This window comes from Somniosus microcephalus, chromosome 3, assembly GCF_052327205.1.
Source record: "Somniosus microcephalus isolate GS21.2 chromosome 3, FLI_Smic_1.0, whole genome shotgun sequence".
Lineage (NCBI taxonomy): Eukaryota > Metazoa > Chordata > Chondrichthyes > Squaliformes > Somniosidae > Somniosus > Somniosus microcephalus.
Window position 1 is genome coordinate 8196699 of NC_140989.1, and position 27846 is coordinate 8224544.

At 49.6% G+C, this 27846-nt stretch overlaps 1 protein-coding gene across 1 annotated transcript in view; it reads right to left on the reverse strand.

Annotated features, from left to right (window-relative positions):
- Window positions 1–27846, reverse strand: part of LOC147120823 (protein-tyrosine kinase 2-beta-like) — a 389336-nt gene that overhangs the window by 27018 nt on the left and 334472 nt on the right. Inside the window, exons 19-22 of the mRNA XM_085978989.1 lie at window positions 24430–24694; window positions 17474–17678; window positions 8310–8424; window positions 691–762 (exon numbers count right to left, since the gene is read on the reverse strand). Of these exons, the coding sequence (XP_085835115.1) occupies window positions 691–762; window positions 8310–8424; window positions 17474–17678; window positions 24430–24694 (657 nt within the window). The remainder of the gene's footprint in view (window positions 1–690; window positions 763–8309; window positions 8425–17473; window positions 17679–24429; window positions 24695–27846) is intronic.

A 27846-nucleotide genomic window follows, 5' to 3' on the forward strand; every position in this document is an offset into this window, starting at 1 on the left:
TTTTCCCGTTTAACAACACTGCCCCATGTTTCTGGCCTGCTCATGGTTACGACCTTCTGCATTTCCATCCTGGTCCACATCCAGTACGAGGCTCGGTCGTATAACTCAAGTTCCACCAGTCACCTCTATCATGCCCTAGGGACCTCCACCCATATCTTCCTGTTGGCTGCCTTAGCTCCCGCTATCTGGTGACGCCATCATAGAAAGTCATTTGCAGATGCTTTCCCTGCTTGTGTATGAGCACAGTGTAGTTGGTTGATCCTTGAGCCTGTCAATCTGTTGCTTGAGGTGTTTAATTAGTTGATACTTCATGCGAGTGCACTGCCCCTGGATACTTTGAAGAGCTGGATCATCACACACCATGAGCTGGGTGTCCAGAACTGAGGCAATATGGGGCTGAGTGTTTGGTTTTTAAATTCATGGAATACATCTATTTAAAATAAATTCTCCCCAGCCTAAGCTCCCTTAAAGAAAGAAAAGACCCTCAGCCCATCGCCACCCTCAGCCCATCGCCACCCTCGGCCCATCGCCACCCTCGGCCCATCGCCACCCTCGGCCCATCGCCACCCTCGGCCCATCGCCACCCTCGGCCCATCGCCACCCTCAGCCCATGTAATGTGGAGCTTCAGTTTCCACTGATAGGGTTTCACATTAAACTTGACAAACCAAACTCTTCACACTATTACATACTTGGAACTGAAGTCCCCGATTCAGAAAATGCATTGCAGGTGACTTTGTTGTTAATCCTTTCGTTCTTGATGGCTGGAACAGAAGACAATGATGCCAACTTAATTTCATGCACTTTGCGACTGAGGCCTTAGTCTGTCTTTTCACCTTTAACATCCAACACACACAACAGGGCTGAAAATCTCCTCTCTCAAATTAAACTGACCACTTGGACCAAGGACTAAAGCCTGGACCTCAGCGGAGTCTATCACAGAATCACAGAAACCCCACAGTGCAGATAGAGGCCATTTCGGCCCATCGAGCCTGCACCGACACATATCCCACCTGATCCCCGTAACCCCACGTATGTAATCCCCCTAACACTAAGGGTCAATTTATCATAGCCAATCAACCTAACCCGCACATCTTTGGACTGTGGGAGGAAACCGGAGCACCCGGAGAAAACCCACGCAAACACGGGGAGACTGTGCAAACTCCACACAGACAGTCACCTGAGGCCGGATTCGAACCCGGGTCCCTGGCGCTGTGAGGCAACAGTGCTAACCACTATGCCACTGCACTAGTGTAATAGTAAATGCCAATTTATTCGACCTCCGGCCTGTAGCACCAGGGTTTGGTTTTGAATAAAGGAGAGAGAGAGGCGAATTCAAGCGTGTGTGGAGGATGTCTACACTTTCACTTCAATTCCAGTCAACAGAATGGAGATCCAGATCTCCCCCCTCTGACTGGAGACTGTCAGTTCACACCTGGTGTTGAGGTTCAAGGCAGAGGCTTGTGGCAGATACCAGGCAAATGGAGGGAAGAACTCTCAGTCAGCACAGTGTGGAGTGCCGCGGGTAAGTTACAGATCATTCTTAGTTTATTGGTTGGTGTTTTTAGTGGTTAATGTTTATTTTTTAGTCGTTGCAGTTTTAGTGGTTTGATTTTTAGGGGGGAAATTGGCTCTCGCCCCCTTTGGAGCGGTAACTTCGCCGGGGTGCTACTTTTAGCCCCCCCCCCTCTCGCCCGAAATTCAATGGTAGCGCCCTACGCAGGAAGCGGGGTGCAACTGGAAGAGCTCCCCCTCTCTCTTGGGGCGCTTCCATTGAATATCGCGGCGCTACAAAATTGGAGTTGGGGCTCCTCTCAACAATGAGAAGCGAGACGGAGAAACTAGATATTGGAGCATAGGAAAATAGTAATTGCTAGGTGATGAAAGACCAGGGTCCATCGAGTTCACCTTCGACCTTCCTGGTAGTCACATGATCCAATGATAATGGAGTTGTTGACTAATCAATAAGGTCTCCCCTCAGCCTCCTCTGTTCCAAAGAAAACAACCCCAACTGTTGTGTATGTAATATGTGTGCTACTTTGAACCTATGGACAGGACTGCACTACTTGTAGGGCGTAGTGATACGCAGTACCACTCCTGGCCATAGGGGTATAAATAGTACTGTGGGTACTGATCTCCCCTCAGTTCCCGCCTGTGGGCATGAAGTGAAGACCTACGTATAGTCCCTACCTCCAACCAGTAAAGATCTGTTTGAGTTATACGTTTAAGTCTTTGTGTTAATTGTTCAATACAATACACATACTTAACACTGGCGACGAGTCAGGTTCTTACCCTGCGGCAGTTGAAGAGAGGTTTCAAACATCACCACCCCACTAGAAGCGACAGGCTTTAGGACTCTGAAGCCTCCATCAACGACTGAGCACTGGAGTGCAGCAGCCATTCTGACAGCTTCCAGCGACTGACAGAAGTCTTTCTGCAGTTTCCTTGTTCAACCTAGGTGGTGGGGTAAGCCGTGCAGCGTTGGCTGCAAAGACAGGGCTGGGGAAGTTGGAAAAGATAAGGGCGATCGCAATCCCTGATAAGAGCCGCGGTGAAACGCGCGAGCGGGTAAGCCAGAGCCCGGGAGGGAGCGAGCAAGAGCCGCGCGAGCGGGTGAGCCAGAGGCCGGGAGCCGCTTCAAGTGCGAGGCGCAGCGCGGGCCAGCGATCGGGACCAAAGATAAGGGCCGCACTCGGACTGAAAGGCGCGGCGGCTGCAGAAGCTCAAGGTGCGAGAGTCGCGGTGCACAGCGCGGGCTATCGATCGCGGCGAAGATAAGGGCCGCACTCGGGGGCTGAAGGGAGACGGCGTCGGGGGACGGGTGAAGACCGCCAAGCGCGGGAAAACCGCCATTTTGTGGGCGGAGGACGACGGCAAGAGCGGGAAGCCGCCATCTTTGATAACAAGTAAACAAAATAAAATCTGAGAAATTGCAAATCTACAATGCCTAAACACGGGAATATTAGCACCTTTGATAGTGACCTCGAAGATTGGGCCATATATGTTGAAAGAGTAAAAAATTATTGTAAGGCCAATAAAATTCGTGACCAAGATAAAGCTCTAACATTATTAAATTTAATGGGTGCGAAGACATACGGGCAATTGAAACACCTGTTATCACCAGATGAACCGGCGGATAAGACGTTCGATGAGATTGTTACTGTCCTGAAAGATCATCTAAACCTCACGCCGCTGATGCTAGCGGAACGATTTAAATTTTACGACAGAAGGCAGCTACAGCATGAAAGCAATGCTGAATATTTGCTGGAATTGCGTAAATTAGCGAAATATTGCCAGTTTGGAACGGGACTGACAGATGCACTACGAGACAAATTTGTGTGTGGTTTATTTAAACAGGATACACAAAAGCGACTGCTCAAGGAGAATGAGCTGACGCTTGAGAAGGCGGTCACTATGGCAGCAGCACACGAAGCCGCAGCGAGAGGCACGGCAGTAATGCAGCTACGGTCACCGGAGCTCAGTGCACACAAATTGGGTGTGAGTTCTGGCAAATGTTATCGTTGTGGAAAGACAACGCATGATCAGAACCAGTGTTGGTTTAAAAACCAAGAATGTAGAACTTGTGGTAGGCTTGGACATATAGCTAGAGTATGCAGGTCAGGGAAGAAGACCAGCAACAAGAAGTCACCGCAAGGAAAATACGCAAAGGTACACAAGGTGACCGAACAGGAGTCCGATTCAGATGCTAGCAGTAATGAACTGGCTAGCTTAAGCTTAATGAACTGGCTAGCTTAAGTGTACTCAACGCTGGTAAGGGTGCAGACCTCCAGACAATTTGGGTCACTCTTCAGATAGAAGGAGTCCAAGTAAAACTGGAATTGGACACTGGATCGGCATTGACGGTCATAAATAAGAAAGATTACGGAAAGTTATTCCAACATATTCCCCTGCAGGATACGGGGATTATATTGAAAACATACACGGGGCAAAGAGTGTACCCCATCGGGAAAATAGAGGTTGCAGTGGTCCACAAGGGCGAAGACAGTCAAATAATGGACTTATATGTGATATCTGAAGGAGGTCCTCCACTGCTAGGACGGGAGTGGATTAGGAAAATGAATATGGACTGGCATTTCCTACAAACAATAACGAGTGAGAACTCGGTGAAGATAGTCGGCCCAGACTCTGGAACGGATGATGGTAAGCCCAACTCAGGTGCAAAAGACAAAGTTTCAGCACAGAATTCCACTGAGCAACAACAACATAGTTTAACTGTGGATTCTGAGTCTGGCAAGTCTACTGATGTGCCCATTTCTGAGGGACACCGGGCTCGAACTCAACTCCATTTCAAACTACAACAGCAATTAGAACAAATGCTTCGCCGTTTTGAGCAAGAGTTGAATGCAACGAAAGAGTTCTTTGATATAGAGTTGGAGAATCTGGAAAGACAACAGAAGCAGCTGATAGAGAAAATGGAGCAGGAGCACACAAAACGTCTGATGTCAGAGGAGTTAACGGTCAGCCAACTCCTGCATATGCTGAAGGACAGGACTCTGAAATGGGAAAAACTTGAACACGAACTTCAATATTCAAACGAAAGGGGTTCGGAGCTCTCAAAGGTTATTGGAAGAGCTGAGGTGGCAACACAGACTGAGATGACTGCAACAGAGCAGCCCTTGGATGCCAAAAGTACGCTGACTCACGTCAACGTAGAACAACAGACCGCTGAAACAGCTGCTCCGGTAGAGGGATTGAATAGTCCGTTCAATCAATCTCCAAAAGAAGTTGAAGTAGTAAAATCTCAAATGAGGTCATTAGTAAACGACTTGCTGAAAGCCCAGAAAAAGCTGGATGAAGAGGTACGCATGAAGAAGTCTCTTCAGGAAAGATGTCTGGACTTGGAACAAAAGCTGGCTAACGCCCAGCTGGGTATGGAGGAAATAGAAGACCCTCTCGCTGGCCTAGATCAGGACGACACCGAATATTACTATGTCCTGTCCTGCCCAACTTGTAACTTCGACTCCCACCATACAGAAATCATGGAGGAGCACCGAAAGTCTACAGAACATCGGGAGAAGGTGGCTCTACTACGGAAAAAGGAGGAAGAGAAGGAGGAACTGCGCATGCAGCTGGCAGCTGACGGAGCCCAGAGAGTCTCCAAGAAGCAGAAAAGGAAAAGTCGAAACAGAAGATGACCCATCTGAACCATTATTACCTCTACCAGATCACACACGTGGTCCCTCCAAATGGAGCCAATTCAGTTCGGAAGTTCAAACTGTTAAATCCATGGAAGGACTATTGAATGAGTCACTCCAGCAACGTGAACCGACTACACCACAGAGATTGAATCTGTGAACTGTTTTCCGCAGAGACTGAATCTGTGATCTGTTTTGACATGAAGTTATCTATGTATCTATGTTATTCTGTTATGTAAACCTGAAGTTATATATGTATATATGTTATTACGTTATGTTAAATGGGGAGATGACTGTAAAGCTAGGAAGGGAGGAATGTTGTGTATGTAATATGTGTGCTACTTTGAACCTATGGACAGGACTGCACTACTTGTAGGGCATAGTGATACGCAGTACCACTCCTGGCCATAGGGGTATAAATAGTACTGTGGGTACTGATCTCCCCTCAGTTCCCGCCTGTGGGCATGAAGTGAAGACCTACGTATAGTCCCTACCTCCAACCAGTAAAGATCTGTTGAGTTATACGTTTAAGTCTTTGTGTTAATTGTTCAATACAATACACATACTTAACACCAACCTATCCAGTCTTTCCTCATAGCTAAAATTCCCCAGCCCAGGCAACATCCTCGTAAATCTCCTCTGCACCCTCTCTGGTGCAATCACATCCTTCCTGTAATGTGGTGAGCAGAACTGCATGCAGTATTCTAGCTGAGGCCTAACTAGTGTTTTATACAGTTCAAGCATAACCTCCCTGCTCTTATATTCTATGCCTCGGCTAATAAAGGCAAGTATCCCGTATGCCTTCTTAACCACCTTATCTACCTGTCCCGCTACCTTCAGGGATCTGTGGACATGCACTCCAAGGTCCCTCTGATCTCCTGCACTTCTCAGTGTCCTACCATTTAATGTGTATTCCCTTTCCTTGTTAGCCCTCCCCAAATGCATTACCTCACACTTCTCCGGATTGAATTCCATTTGCCACTGTTCTGCCCACCAGACCAGTCCATTGATATCTTCCTGCAGTCTGCAGCTTTCTTCTTCATTATCAAACACACGGCCAATTTTTTTATCATCTGCAAATTTCTTAATCATATTTCCTACATTCAAGTCCAAATCATTGATATATACCACAAAAAGCAAAGGACCCAGTACTGAGCCCTGCGGAACCCCACTGGAAACAGCCTTCCAGTCACAAAAACACCCTTCGACCTTTACCCTTTGTTTCCTGCCTCAGCCAATTTTGGTTCCAACTTGCCACTTTGCCTTGGATCCCATGGGCTTTTACTTTCGTGACCAGTCTGCTATGCGGGACCTTATCAAAAGCCTTGCTAAAATCCATATAGACTACATCAAATGCACTACACTCATCGACCCTCCTTGTTACCTCCTCAATCAATTTAGTCAGACACGACCTTCCCTTAACAAGTCCGTGCTGACTGTCTCTGATTAATCCGTGTCTTTCTAAATGAAGATTTATCCTGGACCTCAGAATTTTTTCCAATAATTTTCCCACCCTCGAGGTTAGGCTGACTGGCCTGTAATTACTCGGTCTATCCCTTTCTCCCTTTTCAAACAACGGTACCACGTTAGCAGTCCTCCAGTCCTCTGGCACCACACCTGTAGCCAGGGAGGATTGGAAAATGATGGTCAGGGCCTCTGCTATCCCCTCTCTATGTTACTCCTATACTGTGTCCCAAAGTGTGATTTTCTGCAACAAATCTATCTAATTTGCATTTGAATGAATCAATACTAACTGCTTCCATCATCTTTATTTCCACGAGACTTGACTATTCCAACGCACTCCTGGCTGGTTCCCACGTTCTATCCTCTGTAAACTTGAGGTCATTCAAAACTCTGCTGCTGGCCGTGTCCGAACTCGCACCAAGTCCCGTTCACCCATCAGCCCCTGGGCTCGCTGACCTACATTGGCTCCTGGTCTGGCAACACCTCGATTTTAAAATTCTCATCCTCGTTTTCAAGTCTTTCCACCATCTACAAGACACAAGTCAGGAGTGTGATGGAATACTCTCCACTTGTCTGGATGAGTGCAGCTCCAACAACACTCAAGAAGCTCGACACCATCCAGGACAAAGCAGCCCGCTTGATTGGCACCCCATCCACCACCTTAAATATTCACTCCCTCCACCACCGGCGTACCGTGGCTGCAGTGTGTACCATCTACAAGATGCACTGCAGCAACTCGCAAAGGCTTCTTCAACAGCACCTCCCAAACCTGCGACCTCTTCCACCTAGAAGGACAAGGGCAGCAAGCGCATGGGAACACCACCACCTCCAAGTTCTCCTCCAAGTCACACACCATCCTGACTTAGAAGTATATCGCCGATCCTTCATCGTCGCTGGGTCAAAATCCTGGAACTCCCTCCCTAACAGCACTGTGGGAGTACCTTCACCACACGGACTGCAGCGGTTCAAGAAGGCAGCTCACCACCACCTTCTCAAGGGCAATTAGGGATGGGCAATAAATGCTGGCCTTGCCAGCGACGCCCACATTCCATAAAAAAACGAGTTAAAAAAAATCCCTCCATGGCCTCGCCCCTTTCTATCTCCTTTAGCCCTACAACACCCCCCCCTCCCCCGAGATATCTGTGCTGCTCAAATTCTGGCCCCTTCAGCATCCCTGATTTTATTGCCCAAATTTTTGGTGGCCGTGCCTTCTGTTGCCAAGGCCCTGAGCTCTGGAATTCCCTGCCTAAACCTCTCCGCCTCTCTTCCCTCCTTTAAGACCCTCCTTAAATCTGACCTCTTTGACCGAGCTATTGGTCACCTGCCCTAACATCTGCTTATGTGGCTGAACGCCAAATTTTGTTTGATAATCGCTCCTGTGAAGTGCCTTGCTACGTAAAGACGCTATATAAATACAAGGTGTTGTTGCTTCCACCATCTCCCCACGGAGGTTATTTAAAGCAAAATCCAAAGGTTGCCATGAAGAGAGACAGTGGGCGGGAGAGGCGATTGTTATTAAATACACGATTCAATCTGGAGAGCTGCTTTTGGAGCTCGGTCAGGAAGCAGCTGAAGGTTCTGTTGTCTGCTGCTAATATTAGTAGTAATAAAGCTGATGATGATATCGAAGTACTTTTATTATTAAATATAACAGCAATTTTTATCTTATCCTGTAAAAGCTCATTCAATACCTTTGGCGGAGGTTCGTTTACGGCGATGAGGCTGTTTGTGTTCCTGGTGGTGAGGCGGCGCTGGGTCCAATATTTCCTTTCCTTCTGCTGTTCGATTTCCATCTGGTGAATGTCACTGTGTAGGAGAGAACAGACCCGGCAGAGGATGAGCAACAGCTTCTGCCAGACAGACCGTGCATCAACTGACCACTGCCAATTCACCGACAGACAGCGCATCAACTGACCACTGCCGATTCACCGACAGACCGTGCAGGAACTGACCACTGCCGATTCACCGACAGACCGTGCAGGAACTGACCACTGCCGATTCACCGACAGACCGTGCAGGAACTGACCACTGCCGATTCACCGACAGACCGTGCAGGAACTGACCACTGCCGATTCACCGACAGACCGTGCAGGAACTGACCACTGCCGATTCACCGACAGACCGTGCATCAACTGACCACTGCCGATTCACCGACAGACCGTGCATCAACTGACCACTGCCGATTCACCGACAGACCGTGCATCAACTGACCACTGCCGATTCACCGACAGACCGTGCAGGAACTGACCACTGCCAATTCACCGACAGACCGTGCAGGAACTGACCACTGCCGATTCACCGACAGACCGTGCAGGAACTGACCACTGCCGATTCACCGACAGACCATGCATCAACTGACCACTGCCGATTCACCGACAGACCGTGCATCAACTGACCACTGCCGATTCACCAACAGACCGTGCATCAACTGACCACTGCCGATTCACCGACAGACCGTGCAGGAACTGACCACTGCCGATTCACCGACAGACCGTGCATCAACTGACCACTGCCGATTCACCAACAGACCATGCATCAACTGACCACTGCCGATTCACCGACAGACCGCGCAGGAACTGAACACTGCCGATTCACCGACAGACCATGTATCAACTGACCACTGCCGATTCACCAACAGACCGTGCATCAACCGACCACTGCCGATTCACCGACAGACGATGCATCAACTGACCACTGCCGATTCACCGACAGACCGTGCATCAACTGACCACTGCCGATTCACCGACAGATCATGCAGGAATTGACCACTGCCGATTCACCAACAGACCGTGCATCAACTGACCACTGCCGATTCAACGACAGACCATGCAGGAACTGAACACTGCCGATTCACCGACAGACCATGTATCAGCTGACCACTGCCGATTCACCAACAGACCGTGCATCAACCGACCACTGCCGATTCACCGACAGACGATGCATCAACTGACCACTGCCGATTCACCGACAGACGATGCATCAACTGACCACTGCCGATTCACCGACAGACCGTGCATCAACTGACCACTGCCGATTCACCAAGAGACCGTGCATCAACTGACCACTGCCGATTCACCAAGAGACCGTGCATCAACTGACCACTGCCAATTCACTGACAGACTGCGCAGGAACCGACCACTGCCATAGGGGGTGATGGACAGCCAAATTTAGGGGAAAAAATAAGTCAGACTGGAAGGCAGAACAAATATGTAACGGCACAAGGGAGTAGGGCAAGGCTAAATGGCATTTATTTTAATGCAAGGAGTCTTACGAATAAGGTGGATGAACTGAAGGTGTTGATGAACACATGGGAGTATGATATTGTTGCTATCACGGAGACATGGTTGAGGGAGGGGCAAGACTGGCAGCTCAATATTCCGGGGTATAGAATCTTCAGGCGAGACAGGGGGGGGGTAAAAGAGGAGGGGGTGTCGCAATATTAATTAAGGAGACAATTACTGCTGTAAGGAGGGATGATATATTAACAGGTTCCTCTAATGAGGACATATGGGTTGAACTTAAAAAACAAAAAGGGGGCTAGCACTTGGCTAGGAGTGTAGTATAGGCCCCTAAACAGCCAGGGGGAGATAGAGGAACAGATATGTAGGCAAATCTCAGAGAAGTGTGCAAATAATAGGGTAATAATAGTGGGGGATTTCAACTTCCCCAATATTAACTGGGATAGTCAGAGTGTGAACGGCTTAGAGGGTGCAGAATTCTTAAAGTGCATCCAGGAGCGTTTTTGAGCCAGCATGTAGAAAGTCCTACAAGAGAGGGGGCGGTACTGGACCTAATTCTAGGGAATGTGGTAGAAGTGTTAGTAGGTGAGCACTTTAGTGACAGTGACCATAATTCGGTGAGATTTAAGGTAGTCATGGAAAAGGACAAGGATGGGCCGGAAATAAAGGTTCTAAATTGGGGGAAGGCCGATTTTAATATGATAAGGCAGGATCTGGCCAAAGTCGACTGGGATCAGCTACTTGTAGGAAAATCCACATCGGAGCAATGGGAGTCTTTCAGAAAGGAAATTGAGAAAGTACAATGGCAACATGTTCCCGTAAAGGTCAAGGGTGGGACCAACAAGCCCAGGGAACCTTGGATGTCAAGGGATATACGAGAATGGATTAGGAAAAAAAGGGGGGCTTTTGGCAGATACAAAGGACTAAAGACAGAGGAAGTCCTAGAGGAGTGTAAAAAGTGCAGGGGGATACTTAAAAAAGAAAGTGGAGAGTGAGGAGGGGCCATGAAATAACACTGGTGAGCAAAATAAAGGAAAATCCTAAGGTGTTTTATAAGTATATTAAGGGCAAGAGGATAACTAGGGAAAGAGTAGGGCCCATTAGGGACCAAAGTGGCAAGCTGTGTGTAGAGCCAGAGGATGTAGGTGGGGTTTTAAATGAATTTTTTGCATCAATGTTCACTATGGAGAAGGACGATTTGGACATAGAAATCGGGCAGGGGGACTGTGATATACGTGAACATATTAGCAGCGAGAGGGAGGAGGTACTAGTGGTTTTAGCAGGCTTAACAGTGGATAAATCCCCAGGACCAGACGAGATGTATCCCAGGCTACTATGTGAGGCAAAGGAGGAGATTGCAGGGGCTCTGACACAAATTTTCAGAACCTCTCTGGCCACAGGGGATGTGCCAGAGGACTGGAGAACAGCTAATGTAGTACCATTATTCAAGAAGGGTAGTAGGGATAAACCAGGGAATTACAGGCCAGTGAGCCTAACATCAGTGGTAGGGAAATTATTGGAAAAAATTCTGAAGGACAGAATTAGTCTCCACTTGGAGAGGCAAGGATTAATTAGGGATAGCCAGCATGGCTTTGTCAAGGGGCGATCATGTCTGACCAATTTGATTGAATTTTTCGAGGGGGTGACTAGGTGTGTGGATGAGGGTAGTGCAGTGGATGTGGTATACATGGATTTCAGCAAGGCTTTTGATAAAGTCCCGCATAGGAGACTGGTCAGGAAGGTAAGAGCCCATGGGATCCAGGGTGCCTTGGCACATTGGATCCAAAACTGGCTTAGTGGCAGAAGGCAGAGGGTGATGGTGGAAGTTTGTTTTTGTGACTGGAAGCCTGTGTCCAGTGGGGTACCGCAGGGATCGGTGCTGGGACCCTTGCTGTTTGTGGTCTACATTAATGATTTGGATGTGAATGTAAAAGGTATGATCAGTAAGTTCGCAGATGACATGAAAATTGGTGGGGTGGTAAATAGCGAGGAGGGAAGCCTCAGGCTACAGGACGATATAGATGGGTTGGTCAGATGGTCGGAACAGTGGCAAATGGAATTTAACCCTGAAAAGTGTGAGGTGATGCATTTTGGACGGACTAACAAGGCAAGGGAATACACAATGAATGGTAAGACCCTAGAAAAGACAGAGGATCAGAGGGACCTTGGTGTGCATGTACATAGATCCCTGAAGGCAGCAGAACAGGTGGATAAGGTGGTTAAAAAGGCATATGGGATACTTGCCTTCATTAGCCGAGGCATAGAATATAAGAGCAGGGAGGTTATGATGGAGCTGTACAAAACGCTGGTAAGGCCACAGCTGGAGTACTGTGTGCAGTTCTGGTCGCCACACTATAGGAAGGATGTGATTACTTTGGAGAGGGTGCAGAGGCGATTCACCAGGATGTTACCTGGGCTGGAGCGCTTCAACTATGAAGAAAGACTGGACAGGCTGGGGTTGTTTTCCTTGGAGCAGAGAAGGCTGAGGGGGGACCTGATTGAGGTATACAAAATTATGAGTGGCATAGATAGGGTAGATAGAAAGGAACTTTTCCCCTTAGTAGAGGGGTCAATAACAAGGGGGCATAGATTCAAGGTAAGGGGCAGGAGGTTTAGAGGGGATTTGAGGAAGAACTTTTTCACCCAGAGCGTGGTTGGAATCTGGAACTCACTGCCTGAAAGGGTGGTAGAGGCAGGAACACTCACAATATTCAAGAAGCATTTGGATGAGCACTTGAAATGCCATAGCATACAAGGCTACGGACCAAGTGCTGGAAAATGGGATTAGATTAGACAGGGCTTGATGGCCGGCACGGACACGATGGGCCTCTTTCTGTGCTGTATAACTCTATGACTCTATGATTCACCAACAGACCGTGCATCAACTGACCACTGCCGATTCACCGACAGAACGTGCAAGAACTGACCAGTGCCGATTCACTGACAGACCGTGCATCAACTGGCCACTGCCAATTCATCGACAGACCGTGCAAGAACTGACCACTGCCGATTCACCGACAGACCATGCAGGAACTGACCACTGCCGATTCACCGACAGACGATGCATCAACTGACCACTGCCGATTCACCAACAGACGATGCATCAACTGACCACTGCCGATTCACCGACAGACGATGCATCAACTGACCACTGCCGATTCACCGACAGACCGCGCAGGAACTGACCACTGCCGATTCACCGACAGACCATGCATCAACTGACCACTGCCATTCACCAACAGACCATGCATCAATTGACCACTGCCAATTCATCGACAGACCGCACAGGAACTGACCACTGCCGATCAAGGTTTCCATTAAACTGTGCTTTAATCTTCAAGGCCTATTCTATCGATGCACAGTCCCTTTAAATTTCAATGCGTGTGTGGTATATACAATGCAAAATCCAGTGAAAGGCCTGCACGAGACCCTTTTGGTTACTGCACGGCCACATGTCTTATGGGGAACATTGCTGCCAATTCACTGTCGGCAACCACTCAACCCAGCGCCCTGTGTTACTGACTGTATCTCTACTGATGTTAATCCAGCTCCTTCACACTGTCACTCAGTAACCCCTCTCCCCCAGCGCCCTGTGTTACTGACTGTATCTCTACTGATGTTAATCCAGCTCCCTCACACTGTCACTCAGTAACCCCTCTCCCCCAGCGCCCTGTGTTACTGACTGTATCTCTACTGATGTTAATCCAGCTCCTTCACACAGTCACTCCGTAACCCCTCTCCCTCAGCACCCTGTGTGACTGACTGTATCTCTACTGATGTTAATCCAGCTCCCTCACAATGTCACTCAGTAACCCCTCTCCCCCAGCGCCGTGTTACTGACTGAATCTCTACTGATGTTAATCCAGCTCCCTCACACTGTCACTCAGTAACCCCTCTCCCCTAGCGCTCTGTGTTACTGACTGTATCTCCACTGATGTTAATCCAGTTCCCCCACACTGTCACTCAGTAACCCCTCTCCCCAGCGCCCTGTGTTACTGACTGAATCTCTACTGATGTTAATCCAGCTCCCTCACACTGTCACTCAGTAACCCCTCTCCCCTAGCGCTCTGTGTTACTGACTGTATCTCCACTGATGTTAATCCAGTTCCCCCACACTGTGTCACTCAGTAACCCCTCTCCCCCCAGCGCCCTGTGTTACTGACTGTGTCTCTACTGATGTTAATCCAGCTCCCTCACAATGTCACTCAGTAACCCCTCTCCCCCAGCGCCCTGTGTTACTGACTGTATCTCTACTGATGTTAATCCAGCTCCCTCACACTGTCACTCAGTAACCCCTCTCCCCCAGCGCCCTGTGTTACTGACTGTATCTCTACTGATGTTAATCCAGCTCCCTCACACTGTCACTCAGTAACCCCTCTCCCCTAGCGCTCTGTGTTACTGACTGTATCTCTACTGATGTTAATCCAGCTCCCTCACACTGTCACTCAGTAACCCCTCTCCCCTAGCGCTCTGTGTTACTGACTGTATCTCTACTGATGTTAATCCAGCTCCCTCACACTGTGTCACTCAGTAACCCCTCTCCCCCCAGCGCCCTGTGTTACTGACTGTATCTCTAATGATGTGAATCCAGTTCCCCCACACTGTCACTCAGTAACCGTTCCCAGCCAGGCGGCTGTGATCTAATTATTTTCCTCTGACAGGTCAACCATTTTGGACTCAACCCCAGTGTGGTAAACCACTGTATTGTATATTGCCACCTCTGGGTGGCGCTGTGTATGGAGGCATGCCTCAGCTGACTCCACCCACCACTGTGTGGGTTTCGTTCAGACTTGTTCAGTCACTCACGAAGAAGCATGGTCTCTTCTTAGCTAATAAAAGCCTTATTCATCTCTTCTTTCGACTCATCATCTCTTCTTCGACTCATCACCTTTTATGAAGTAATTGATAAGCGTATCAATTTTATTAGCTCCCCCCCCCCTCCCCTGTTCGCTAACCTCACCCGCGACTGTAAACCCATCGCTACCAAAAGCAGGCGGGACAGTGCCGGGGACAGAGCTTTTATCAGCTCTGAGGTGGAGCGGCTCTTGAAGGAGGGCATTATCGAAGGTAGCACTAGCCCCTGGCGAGCCCAGGTTGTAGTCGTTAAAACCACTGCAAAACGCCGCATGGTAATCGACTACAGCCAAACCATAAACCGGTACACCCAGCTGGACGCGTACCCCCTCCCTCGCATATCTGATATGGTCAATCAGATTGCGCAATACAAAGTATTCTCCACCATCGACCTTAAGTCAGCGTACCACCAGCTGCCCATCCGCCATGAGGACCGCCAGTATACTGCCTTCGAGGCAAACGGCCGCCTCTACCACTTCCTTAGGGTCCCCTTCGGCGTCACCAACGGGGTTTCGGTCTTCCAAAGGGAGATGGACCGAATGGTTGACCAGAACGCGCTGCGGGCAACCTTCCCCTATTTGGATAACGTCACCATCTGCGGCCACGACCAGCAGGACCACGACGTTAATCTAGCAAATTTCCTCCGTACGGCCCAACGGCTGAACCTAACGTACAATAAGGAAAAATGTATGTTTCACACCAAGCGCCTGGCCATCCTCGGCTGCGTGGTGGAGAACGGAGTCATCGGGCCCGACCCCGACAGAATGCGCCCCCTAATGGAGCTACCCCTTCCCCACTGCCAAAAAGCACTGAAGAGATGCCTGGGGTTTTTCTCCTACTACGCCCAGTGGGTGCCCCTCTATGCAGACAAAGCCAGGCCCCTCATCAAAGCCACCTCCTTCCCCCTGACACCAGAGGCGTGTGCAGCCTTCACTCTTATCAAGAACGATATCGCGAAGGCCGCAATGCACGCGGTGGATGAGTCCATCCCCTTCCAAGTGGAGAGCGATGCCTCCGACTTCGCCCTAGCCGCGACCCTTAACCAGGCGGGCAGACCCGTGGCCTTTTTCTCAAGGACCCTCCAGGGCCCCGAGACGAGACACTCCTCCGTCGAAAAGGAGGCCCAGGCTATTGTAGAAGCGGTGCGTCACTGGAGGCATTACCTGGCCGGGAAACGATTTACCCTGCTCACTGACCAGCGTTCAGTAGCTTTTATGTTTAATAATAAGCAGAGGGGTAAAATCAAGAACGACAAGATCTTGAGGTGGAGAATCGAACTCTCCACCTACAATTATGATATCTTGTATCGGCCAGGGAAACTCAATGAGCCCCCAGATGCCCTATCACGTGGTACATGCGCCAACGCGCAGAGTGATAGGCTGCAGTCCCTCCACAATGACCTCTGCCACCCGGGGGTCACCAGGTTTTTCCATTTTATCAAATCCCGTAACCTGCCCTACTCCATCGAGGAGGTCAGGACCATGACCAAGAGCTGCCAAATCTGCGCCGAGTGCAAACCGCACTTCTATAGGCCGGACAGAGCAAGCCTGATCAAGGCCACCCGCCCCTTCGAACGCCTGAGCGTCGATTTTAAAGGGCCCCTCCCCTCCGCTGACCGCAATGTGTACTTCCTCAACATAGTTGATGAGTACTCCCGTTTCCCCTTTGCCATCCCTTGCCCAGACATGACCAGTACCACGGTCATCAAGTGTCTGAATGACATCTTCGCTCTGTTCGGGTTCCCCAGCTATAGGGACAGGGGCTCATCGTTCATGAGCGACGAACTTCGGCAGTACCTGCTAACAAGAGGTATCGCCACGAGCAGGACCACCAGTTACAACCCCCGGGGGAACGGCCAGGTGGAAAGGGAGAACGCGACGGTTTGGAAGGCAGTCCTCTTAGCACTAAAATCTAAGGGCCTTCCGACCTCCCGCTGGCAGGAGGTCCTCCCTGCAGTGCTTCACTCCATTCGGTCACTGCTTTGTACTGCCACTAATGCGACCCCTCATGAGAAAATGTTCGTTTTCCCCCGGAAGTCTACATCGGGAACCTCGCTACCGGCATGGTTGACTTCTCCTGGGCCCGTCCTACTGCGGAGGCACGTGAGGACGCATAAAACGGACCCCCTGGTCGAGCGGGTGCACCTCCTACACGCCAACCCCCAGTATGCCTGGGTGACATACCCAGACGGGCGGGAGGACACGGTCTCCATACGAGATCTCGCACCCTCGGGTACCCCTGAATTACCACCGTTATCCCCCTTACCACCGTTATCCCCCTTACCACTGTTATCCCCCACCACCCCTCCCAACCCAACCCCTGCAGACGGCATGCCAAAGCCCCAGGAATCTTCGCCAACCACCCAGACACCAGACCCGACGTCGGATGCTGCAACACCACCGCCGCCACCACGACGATCAGGACGTCAGACAAGGCCTCCTGATAGACTTAACTTGTAGTACCCTTCACCCCGCCGGACTTCACATTAAACAAGGGGTGAATGTGGTAAACCACTGTATTGTATATTGCCACCTCTGGGTGGCACTGTGTATGGAGGCATGCCTCAGCTGACTCCACCCACCACTGTGTGGGTTTCGTTCAGACTTGTTCAGTCACTCACGAAGAAGCATGGTCTCTTCTTAGCTAATAAAAGCCTTATTCATCTCTTCTTTCGACTCATCATCTCTTCTTCGACTCATCACCTTTTATGAAGTAATTGATAAGCGTACCACCCAGTCCCTTTTTTGAGCCAATCTTCTTACCTTAATGAACAGACGAGTTCGGTGAACTTTGGCCTTTCGCGGGGTTCGTAGGTCCAGCAGCGGGTCATCAGGGTGTAGAGTGTTGGAGGGCATGCTTCCGGCTTTGGAAGCCTGTCTCCTCTTTCTAGCACACCGATCACATCCCGATTCTCCAGCCAGAAGAACGGCTGCTTCCCGAAGCTGAGGATTTCCCACATGCAGACACCTTCAACAACAACAACAACAGCTAAAGACGGAGATACGCCAAAGGCCAGGCGAGTTGGTGCGGGGATCGCAGAGACTTTACTTCTGGGCAGTAACGCGACAGTGAATTGGACGGCCTATTTCACAGCCCGCTCATTTTGCTTTTCCATCGAAGCCGGTGGATCAGACCGTCGGGTGGAGTGTCCAACCTGCTGCCGATTCGCTACAGACTGTTTGTGAGCTGCTGCACATGACCAATCCCACCCCCGCCATCTCTCGCTGACTCGAGCTCCAGCAGCCCTCAGCACCTCCACACGCTTTGCTCAGACGGTGAATGTCGGCGGAGGGCATGGTATCGCCGCCCCATCCCTGAGCTTCACACGGCTTTAGTTCCCAGCAGCAATCACTGGGCATTGATGAGGAGTGGCTTCCCTCCTGGGTTCCTTTCCATATCCAGCCTCGGGCCTCATAAGGCCACTGGAGGGCCGAGCCAGACTAAGTGAGATCAGCAAATGCAGAATAGGATTGGCATGTTACTGCCAAATTCCCAGTCCTGAGTCTGGAATACCTTCCAGTAGTCTGAAGCCTGACAATATCATCTCCTGGAAACTCCATGGCCTTTCAGATAGATTTCGGGGGGAGATTTTCATAGAGTGAAAACAGGACAGAAGCGATTGCCAGGCAGGCGGCCCCTTTTAATATGGAAATTGGGGTATGAGGACACAGAGAGGACCCTGACTGCCATTTCCTGCTGTGCTGGCTGCCCGGTTTCAGCAGGCATCATGCCGAAGAGGAGCCAAGATTATTTGTGTGGGGCCAGGAGGAGCGGGAGTAGCTTGGGGTTCCCATACACCACCTTTCCGTGAATGGCCCCCAGCCTATCTCAATGTATCTGGGCCAGTCTCGGGGGACCTGGGGCTGAGACGCCCCTGCGGAAGCCTGTTGGCCTCGGGTGTCCCCCGGCCTGTTGGTTGTAATGTTTGCAAAATTTTGGAAAGTATCTGCAGCCCCCAAAGATTATTTGATTTTAAAAGAAACCTGGTTGGAATGTACCTTAAAAACCCAGGGCATCAAAAATGGCTGTCAGGCCTCATGGCAGAAGACAAAGACAGCCTGTCTGAACATCTCCCATCACTGGCTGAAGTACTTGAGGTACTTAAAACTGTCAATCAACTGCGGTTTAGGAAGTTCAACAGAGGAACAAAAGGATTGTTTGTTTACACAAGCTCTCTACAATGTTGACTCAAGGGCTTAAGCACTTGAAGCCGTCAATCAGTTGCGGTTGGGCAGTGACCGCAGGACAATGGATTGTTTACAAAGCACTTGAGTGCTGTTGACTGAACACTTAGGATTTATTTGTCCAGCACTTGAGAGATCAGTGGGACATTTTAAACTGAGCACAAACCAGTTTAAACAAATGGGAAACACATTCAAACCCATTACAGTCAATGGGGACAGATCGGTCCCTTTCGTATAGCCCAGATACATCCAGATTTGGGTGCGAAGATAATGGCTCCCAATGGGGTATAAAGATAGCCCCTCAGGAAGCCATTCTCTCTCTCTCTGCCGCCTTGCCTCCTAAGCCCTGCCTACAAGAGGAACAGCTCAGCAGCTCGCCCAAAGAAGTGGAATACCAGCAGTTACTTTTGAATTACTGGGGTATCTCCACTTCGGGGTGGTGAAGAATCTAAGACAGACCGCAGGGGCACGGAGCAGGCGTTCACTGGTGAGCATAGATTTTCTGGCCCATTACAAGGCAACCTAGATAGGTATTAGGGGTGGGAATTAAAGGGGAATTTTGTTAAATTGTAATTTTAGTCAATTTTCCCTCGATGTGTCCGTTTCTCCTCCCCGTTAAGTAAATGTGTGCTGTATTAGCAAAAATGTGCTGTATTAAGAAAAGGTGTGCTGTATTAAGAAAAGGTGTGCTGTATTAAGAAAATGTGTGCTGTATTAAGAAAAGGTGTGCTGTATTAAGTAAAAGTGTGCTGTATTCATCATTATTTTCAATTTATTCTTTATTTCAATAAATACTGGTCTTCTTTGCACCCAACCATGAGTCTCGTTTTGTCTACATCACTACTGAAATAAGTCCGGCGGTCAGAACCAGAAAGGGGAGCGATTCGAAACCGCACGGGGCTCTGGAGCAGCTCAGATACTTCTGACTGGCCAGAGACAAACCCCAGGGGCAACCAAAACCACACCCCACCTTCCCCCCCTTTTCTACATGGTGGTGCAGTAACGAGGGCCTAGCCCTCGGGGTGGATCGAGCTTCGTGTTGGCGCCATTGGCCGTCCAATCGGTAAAATCTACCACATGGTCTTTTCAGTAAGGCACCAGGGTCGGGATTTCCTTCCGCGCGGGCTCACATCCCCAACTCCGCCCGGGTCAGGGGTCAGTTCACATGAAGGGCAGGCTCCCGCAGGATCCTCGCCGCCACTGCCGATCGAATCTCCTGCCGGTGCTGCCGCGGGATGGCCTGTCCCGCAGCGGGGCCAGCGCACGGGGATTGAAAGAGGCCACGGGGCCCCGAAGAGCAGGGAGAGTTCGGCTTTAGGCCTCTGCCGAGCCCAGGATCTCCTCCGAACTCCCTCCCTGCGTTTCAGCACCGCGCGCGACACTGGGCCTTCCGGCACCTTCCACCGGGTTCTTGTGGTGAGGAGCCGGACGTCAAGGAAAATCCCACCTCCCCTTTCGCTGGCAATGACTGTCACCAGGTGGGGAAGGAGCTTCCCGTGGTGGTCACAGCAGGGGGAGGGTGGTGGAAATCGAGGCCAGGGCTTGTCGGCAATGCCAGGCCTCACCACCCCATTTCTGCTGACATCTATGGGCGGAATCACGCCTTTCACCACCTCAGGACATCCCAAAGCGCTTTAGAGCCAATGAAGTACTTTTGAAGTGAAGTCACTGTTGTAATGTGGGAAACGCGGCAACCAATTTTCACACAGATGATCCTGTTTATTTATTCATTCTCGGGATGTGCGTGTTGCTCGCAAGGCTGGCATTTATTACCCATCCCTAGTTGTCCTGTTCTAGTTCTGGGCCTTCTTCTAGAATCCCTGGTAAGTGGTTTGATACAACTGAGTGGTTTGCTAGGCAAAATCAGAATCGTATCAGAGACTCATAGAATGGTTACAGCACAGAAGGAGACCATTCGGCCCATCGAGCCCGTGCCGGCTCTCTGCAAGAGCACTTCAGCCCGTCCCACTCCCCCCGCCCTTTCCCCGTAGCCCTGCAAAAGTTTTTCCTTCAGGTGCTTATGCAATTCCCTTTTGAAAGCCACGATTGAGTCTGCCTTCTCCACCCTTTCAGGCAATGCATTCCAGATCACAACTCACTGCGTAAAAAGGTTTTCCCTCATGTCGCCTTTGGTTCTTTTGCCAATCACCTTAAATCTGTGTCCTCTGGTTCTCGACCCTTCTGCCAATGGGAACAGTTTCTCTCTATCTACTCTGTCCAAACCCCGCATGATTTTGAACACCTCAATCAAATCTCCTCTCAATCTTCTCTGCTCCAAGGAGAACAACCCCAGCTTCTCCAGTCTATCCACATAACTGAAGTCCCTCATCCCTGGGACCATTCTTGTAAATCTTTTCTGCACCCTCTCTAAGGCCTTCACATCCTTCCTAAAGTGCGGTGCCCAGAATTGGACACAATACTCCAGTTGAGGCCGGACCAGTGTTTTATAAAGGTTCATCATAATTTCCACACTTTTGTACTCTATGCCTCTATTTATGAAGCCCAGGATCCCGTAAGCTTTTTTAACTGCTTTCTCAACCTGCCCTGCCTCCTTCAATGATTTGTGCACACATACCCCCAGGTCTCTCTGTTCATGCACCTACTTTAGGATTGTACCCTTTAGTTTTTACTTCCTCTCCTCATTCTTTCTACCAAAATGTATCCCTTCACACTTTTCTGCGTTAAATTTCGTCTGCCCATTCCACCAGCCTATCTGTCCTCTTGAAGTCTATCACTATCCTCCTCACTGTTCACTATACTTCCAAGTTTTGTGTCATCTGCAAATTTTGAAATTGTGCCCTGTACACCCACATCCAAGTCATTAATATATACCAAGAAAAGCAGTGGTCCTAGAACCGACCCCTGGTGAACACCACTGTGTACCTTCCTCCAGTCCGAAAAACAACCGTTCACCACTACTCTCTGTTCCCTGTCACTTAGCCAATTTCGTATCCACGCGGCCACCGTCCCTTTTTATTTCAATGGCTTCAACTTTACTGATAAGCCTATTATGTGGCACTTTATCAAACGCCTTTTGGAAATCCATGTACAGCACGTCAACCACATTGCCCTCATCAACCCTTTCTGTTACCTCATCAAAAGTTGGTTAAACACGATTTGCCTTTAACAAATCCGTGCTGGCTTTCCTTAATTAATCCACATTTGTCCAAGTGATTGTTAATTTTTTCCTAGATAATTGCTTCTAAAAGCTTCCCCACTACCGAGGTTAAACTGACTGGCCTGTAGTTGCTGGGTTAATCTTTACACCTTTTTTTGAACAAAAGGTGTAACATTTGCAATTCTCCAGTCCTCTGGCACCACCCCCATATCTAAGGAGGATGATTATGGCCAGTACCTCCGCAATTTCTATCTTAGCTTCCGTCAGCATCCGAGGATGCATCCCATCCGGTCCTGGTGACTTATCAACTTTAAGTACAGCCAGCCTTTCTAGTACCTCCTCCTTATCAATTTTTATCCCATCCAGTATCTCCACTACCTCCTCCTTCACTATGTCTGTGGCAGCATCCTCTTCCTTGGTGAAGACAGATGCAAAGTACTCATTTAGTACCTCAGCCATGCCCTCTGCCTCCATGTGTAGGTCTCCTTTTTAGTCCCTAATCAGCCCCACCCCTCTTCTTACTACCCATTTACTATTTATATGCCTATAGAAGAGTTTTGAATTCCCTTTTGTTAGCTGCCAATCTATTCTCATACCCTCTCTTTGCCCCTTATTTTCTTTTTCACTTCCCCTCTGAACTTTCTATATTCAGCCTGATTCTCATTTGTATTCTTGGAAAAGGAATTGGCTTAAGAACAGAAAACAGCGAGTTGTGGTAAATGGCTTGTTTTCAGACTGGAGGATGGTAGACAGTGGTGTTCCCCAAGGGTCAGTGCTGGGGCCACTGCTTTTTTTGATATATATAAATGGCCTGGATATTGGAATACGGAGTAGAATTTCTAAATTTGCTGATGACACCAAACTTGGGGGTGTGGCAAACAGTGAGGATGATACCAATCGACTGCAACAGGACATAGAAAGGCTAGCAGAATGGGCAGACAAGTGGCAGATGGAATTTAATACAGAGAAGTGTGAGGTGATGCATTTTGGCAGAAGGAACAGGGAGAGGCAATATACACTTAATGGCACAGTTTTAAAGAATGTGCAGGGACACAGGGACCTGGGAGTTAATATGCATCGGTCTCTGAAGGTGGCAGGACATATTGAGAGAGTGGTTAGCAAAGCATATGGGATCTTGGGCTTCATAAATAGAGGTATTGAGTACAAAAGTAGAGAAGTTATGCTGAACCTTTATAAAGCGCTGGTTAGGCCACAACTGGAGTATTGTGTCCAGTTCTGGTCACCACACTTTAGGAAGGATGTGAAGGCCCTTGAGAGTGTGCAGAGGAGATTTACCAGAATGGTTCCAGGGATGGGGGATCTTAGCTACAAGGACAGGTTGGAGAAGCCGGGGTTGTTCTCCTTGGAGCAAAGGAGGTTGAGGGGTGATTTGATAGAGGTGTACAAGATTATGACAGGTTTGGATAGGCTAGACGGGGAAAGGCTGTTCCTACTAGTTGGTGGTACAAGGACTAGGGGACACAGATTTAAGGTTTTGGGCAAGAGATACAAGGGGGATGTGAGGAAGAACTTTTTTATGCAGCGAGTGGTGATGACTTGGAACTCACTGCCGATGGAAGTGGTGGAAGCGGAGACACTCAATGTTTTCAAGGGGAGACTGGATAGGCACTTGAGGGAAACAAACTTGCAGGGCTACGGGGATAGAGCGGGGGAATGGGACTGACTGGATTGCTCTACAGAGAGCCGGCACGGACTCGATGGGCCGAATGGCCTCCTTCTGTGCCGTTATGACTCTGTGACTATGACTCAACCTGACATCTGTCATACGCTCTCTTTTTCTGCTTCATCTTACTTTCTATCTCTTTTGTCATCCAGGGAGCTCTGACTTTAGTTGCCCTACCTTTCCCCCTCGTGGGAATGTTCCTCGGCTGGACCCGAACCATCTCCTCTTTAAAGGCAGCCCATTGTCTGGTTACAGTTTTGCCTGCCATTCTTTGATTCCAATATACCCGGGCCAGATCTGTTCTCAACCCACTAAAATTGGCCTTCCCCCAGTTAAACGATCAAGTATTTTAACTCTAGATTGCTCCCTGTCCTTTTCCATAGCTAATCTAAACCTTATGATACTGTGATCACTGTTCCCTAAGTGCTCACCGACTGTCACTTGCTCCCCTTGACTCACCTCATTCCCCAGAACCAGATCCAGCAACGCCTCCTTCCTTGTCGGGCTGGATAAGTACTGATCAGAGCAGTCTAGAGTCAACTATGTTGGTATGGGACAGGAGTCACATACAAGCCCCAACCAGTTAAGCTTGGCAGGTTTCCCTCACTGAATGATTCTGCTGAGCCATGTAGCTGTGGGGTTGTCTCACCCTCCATCCTTCAGGGGAGATGGTCACTGCTTGGCCAACACCCCTCCCGAGGCGGCTGTTACCTTGCTGCACCGTTCACTTACCAAACATCCACACATCACTCGAGGTGGTGAATCGTCTGAAGTTGATAGATTCTGGGGCCATCCACTTAATCGGCATTCTTGTCACTGAGGCTGTGCAATAAATGACAAGGCCTGAATACATGCTGAACGGATGGATTGCTGCACTCAGTCTCTCATAGAACATTAAGCACTGCACAGAGGTATTTGTATATTCATATTTTATCACAAATGTTGTCATCATTAAGATAGCATATGCCAATGCTGGTGAAGAAAGTATTTGCACCTGCTCTCAACAGTAAACACTCCCAGGGCAGGTACAGCACAGGTTAGATACAGAGTAAAGCTCCCTCTACATTGTCCGATCAAACACTCCCAGGGCAGGTACAGCACGGGTTAGATACAGAGTAAAGCTCCCTCTACATTGTCCGATCAAACACTCCCAGGGCAGGTACAGCACGGGTTAGATACAGAGTAAAGCTCCCTCTACACTGTCCCATCAAACACTCCCACGGCAGGTACAGCACAGGTTAGATACAGAGTAAAGCTCCCTCTACACTGTCCCATCAAACACTCCCAGGCAGGTACAGCACGGGTTAGATACAGAGTAAAGCTCCCTCTACACTGTCCCATCAAACACTCCCAGGGCAGGTACAGCACGGGTTAGATACAGAGTAAAGCTCCCTCTACACTGTCCCATCAAACACTCCCAGGCAGGTACAGCACGGGTTAGATACAGAGTAAAGCTCCCTCTACACTGTCCCATCAAACACTCCCAGGGCAGGTACAGCACGGGGTTAGATACAGAGTAAAGCTCCCTCTACACTGTCCCATCAAACACTCCCAGGGCAGGTACAGCACGGGGTTAGATACAGAGTAAAGCTCCCTCTACACTGTCCCATCAAACACTCCCAGGGCAGGTACAGCACGGGTTAGACACAGATTAAAGCTCCCTCTACACTGTCCCATCAAACACTCCCAGGACAGGTACAGCACGGGTTAGATACAGAGTAAACACCCTCTACACTGTCCCATCAAACACTCCCAGGGCAGGTACATCACGGGTTAGATACAGAGTAAAGCTCCCTCTACACTGTCCCATCAAACACTCCCAGGGCAGGTACAGCACGGGTTAGATACAGAGTAAAGCTCCCTCTACACTGTCCCATCAAACACTCCCAGGACAGGTACAGCACGGGTTAGATACAGAGTAAAGCTCCCTCTACACTGTCCCATCAAACACTCCCAGGGCAGGTACAGCACGGGTTAGATACAGAGTAAAGCTCCCTCTACACTGTCCCATCAAACACTCCCAGGGCAGGTACAGCACGGGTGAGATACAGAGTAAAGCTCCCTCTACACTGTCCCATCAAACACTCCCAGGGCAGGTACAGCACGGGTGAGATACAGAGTAAAGCTCCCTCTACACTGTCCCATCAAACACTCCCAGGGCAGGTACAGCACGGGTTAGATACAGAGTAAAGCTCCCTCTACATTGTCCGATCAAACACTCCCAGGGCAGGTACAGCACGGGTTAGATACAGAGTAAAGCTCCCTCTACATTGTCCGATCAAACACTCCCAGGGCAGGTACAGCACGGGTGAGATACAGAGTAAAGCTCCCTCTACACTGTCCCATCAAACACTGCATGATCTGATTAAATGGCGCAAGAGGCTTGACGGGCTCAGCAGCCTAGTCTTGTCCCTAGGGTACTGTGACCACTTCCTCCTGTATTTGCTGAAAAATTGGCATGGATTGAGTTCTAAAATAAAATTATGGGCTGTAATTGATTCTCCCGGTCCTGGCGTGTGCTGTCTGTGTGCCTCTGGTTCTGCACCTGAATGCGAAGCATAACCAACTTTTACCCGCTGGTCTCAAAATACTGGGTTGGCGTACAGTGGGGTACTCGCGTTGGGAGGGAGTGACCACTGGCTCAGGGGGATTAATCCTGCCACTGAGTCAGGAGGTGAAGGGGTGCGAGCCCCACTCCAGACAGCCCTAGAGGGCGGAGTTCAGTGCGCTGTCTCTGACATCCAGCGAGGGTACTGGTGTATGACGGGTAAAGGGTAGCTGGGCTCTTTAGCCTTGGTTGCAGGCCACGCAGGACAAGGTTTTCTGAAGATAAAACCGTGAGGAAAGCAACAGGAAGACAGCTCAGCTCCTCTTCCCTAGTGAGTGGCTCAAGTGTCCTGTGTGGGAGAGTTGAGTTGAGTTCGGACCTGCCCCTAGGGAAGGCTGGAGTTGAGGTACAGATCAACCATGATCTCATTAAATGGAGCAGTGGCCTTGAAGGGCAGAATGGCCTCCCCCTCTTCCTATGTTCCTGGATGGGGTGATCCTTTTAAAAAAAAAAATTAATTCTGGGTTCATTTCATTTATTTATTGCCCATCCCTAGTATCCTGGGAAGGTGGTTGGGGGCTTTCTTCTAGAACCCCAGTAGTGGTTTTATTCATTGTGTGGCTTTTTTTTAAAATTCGCTTATGGGATGTGGGCGTCGCTGGCAAGGCCAGCATTTATTGCCCATCCCTAGTTGCCCTTGAGAAGGTGGTGGTGAGCTGCCTTCTTGAACCGCTGCAGTCCGTGTGGTGAAGGTGCTCCCACAGTGCTGTTAGGGAGGGAGTTTCGGGATTTTGACCCAGCGACGATGAAGGATCAGCGATATATTTCCAAGTCAGGATGGTGTGTGACTTGGAGGGGAACTTGGAGGTGGAGGTGTTCCCATGCGCCTGCTGTCCAATCCTTCTAGGTGGAAGAGGTCGCGGGTTTGAGAGGTGCTGCCGAAGAAGCCTTGGCGAGTTGCTGCAGTGCATCTTGTAGATGGTACACACTGCAGCCACGGTACGCCGGTGGTGGAGGGAGTGAATGTTTAAGGTGGTGGATGGGGTGTCAATCAAGCGGGCTGCTTTGTCCTGGATGGTGTTGAGCTTCTTGAGTGTTGTTGCAGCTGCACTCATCCAGGCAAGTGGAGAGTATTCCTGACTTAGAAGTATATCGCCGATCCTTCATCGTCGCTGGGTCAAAATCCTGGAACTCCCTCCCTAACAGCACTGTGGGAGTACCTTCACCACACGGACTGCAGCGGTTCAAGAAGTCGGCTCACCACCACCTTCTCAAGGGCAACTAGGGATGGGCAATAAATGCTGGCCTTGCCAGCAACGTCCACATCCCATGAACGAATAATTTAAAAAAAAAATCCCACTCCTTACTTGTGCCTTGTAGATGGTGGAAAGGCTGTGGGAAGTCAGGAGGTGAGACACTCGCCGCAGAATACCCAGCCTCTGACCTGCTCTTGTTGCCACAGTATTTATGTGGCTGGTCCAGTTAAGTTTCTGGTCAATGGTGACCCCCAGGATGTTGATGGTGGGGGATTCGGTGATGGTAATGCCGTTGAATGTCAAGGGGAGGTGGTTAGACTCGCACTTGTTGGAGATAGTCATTGC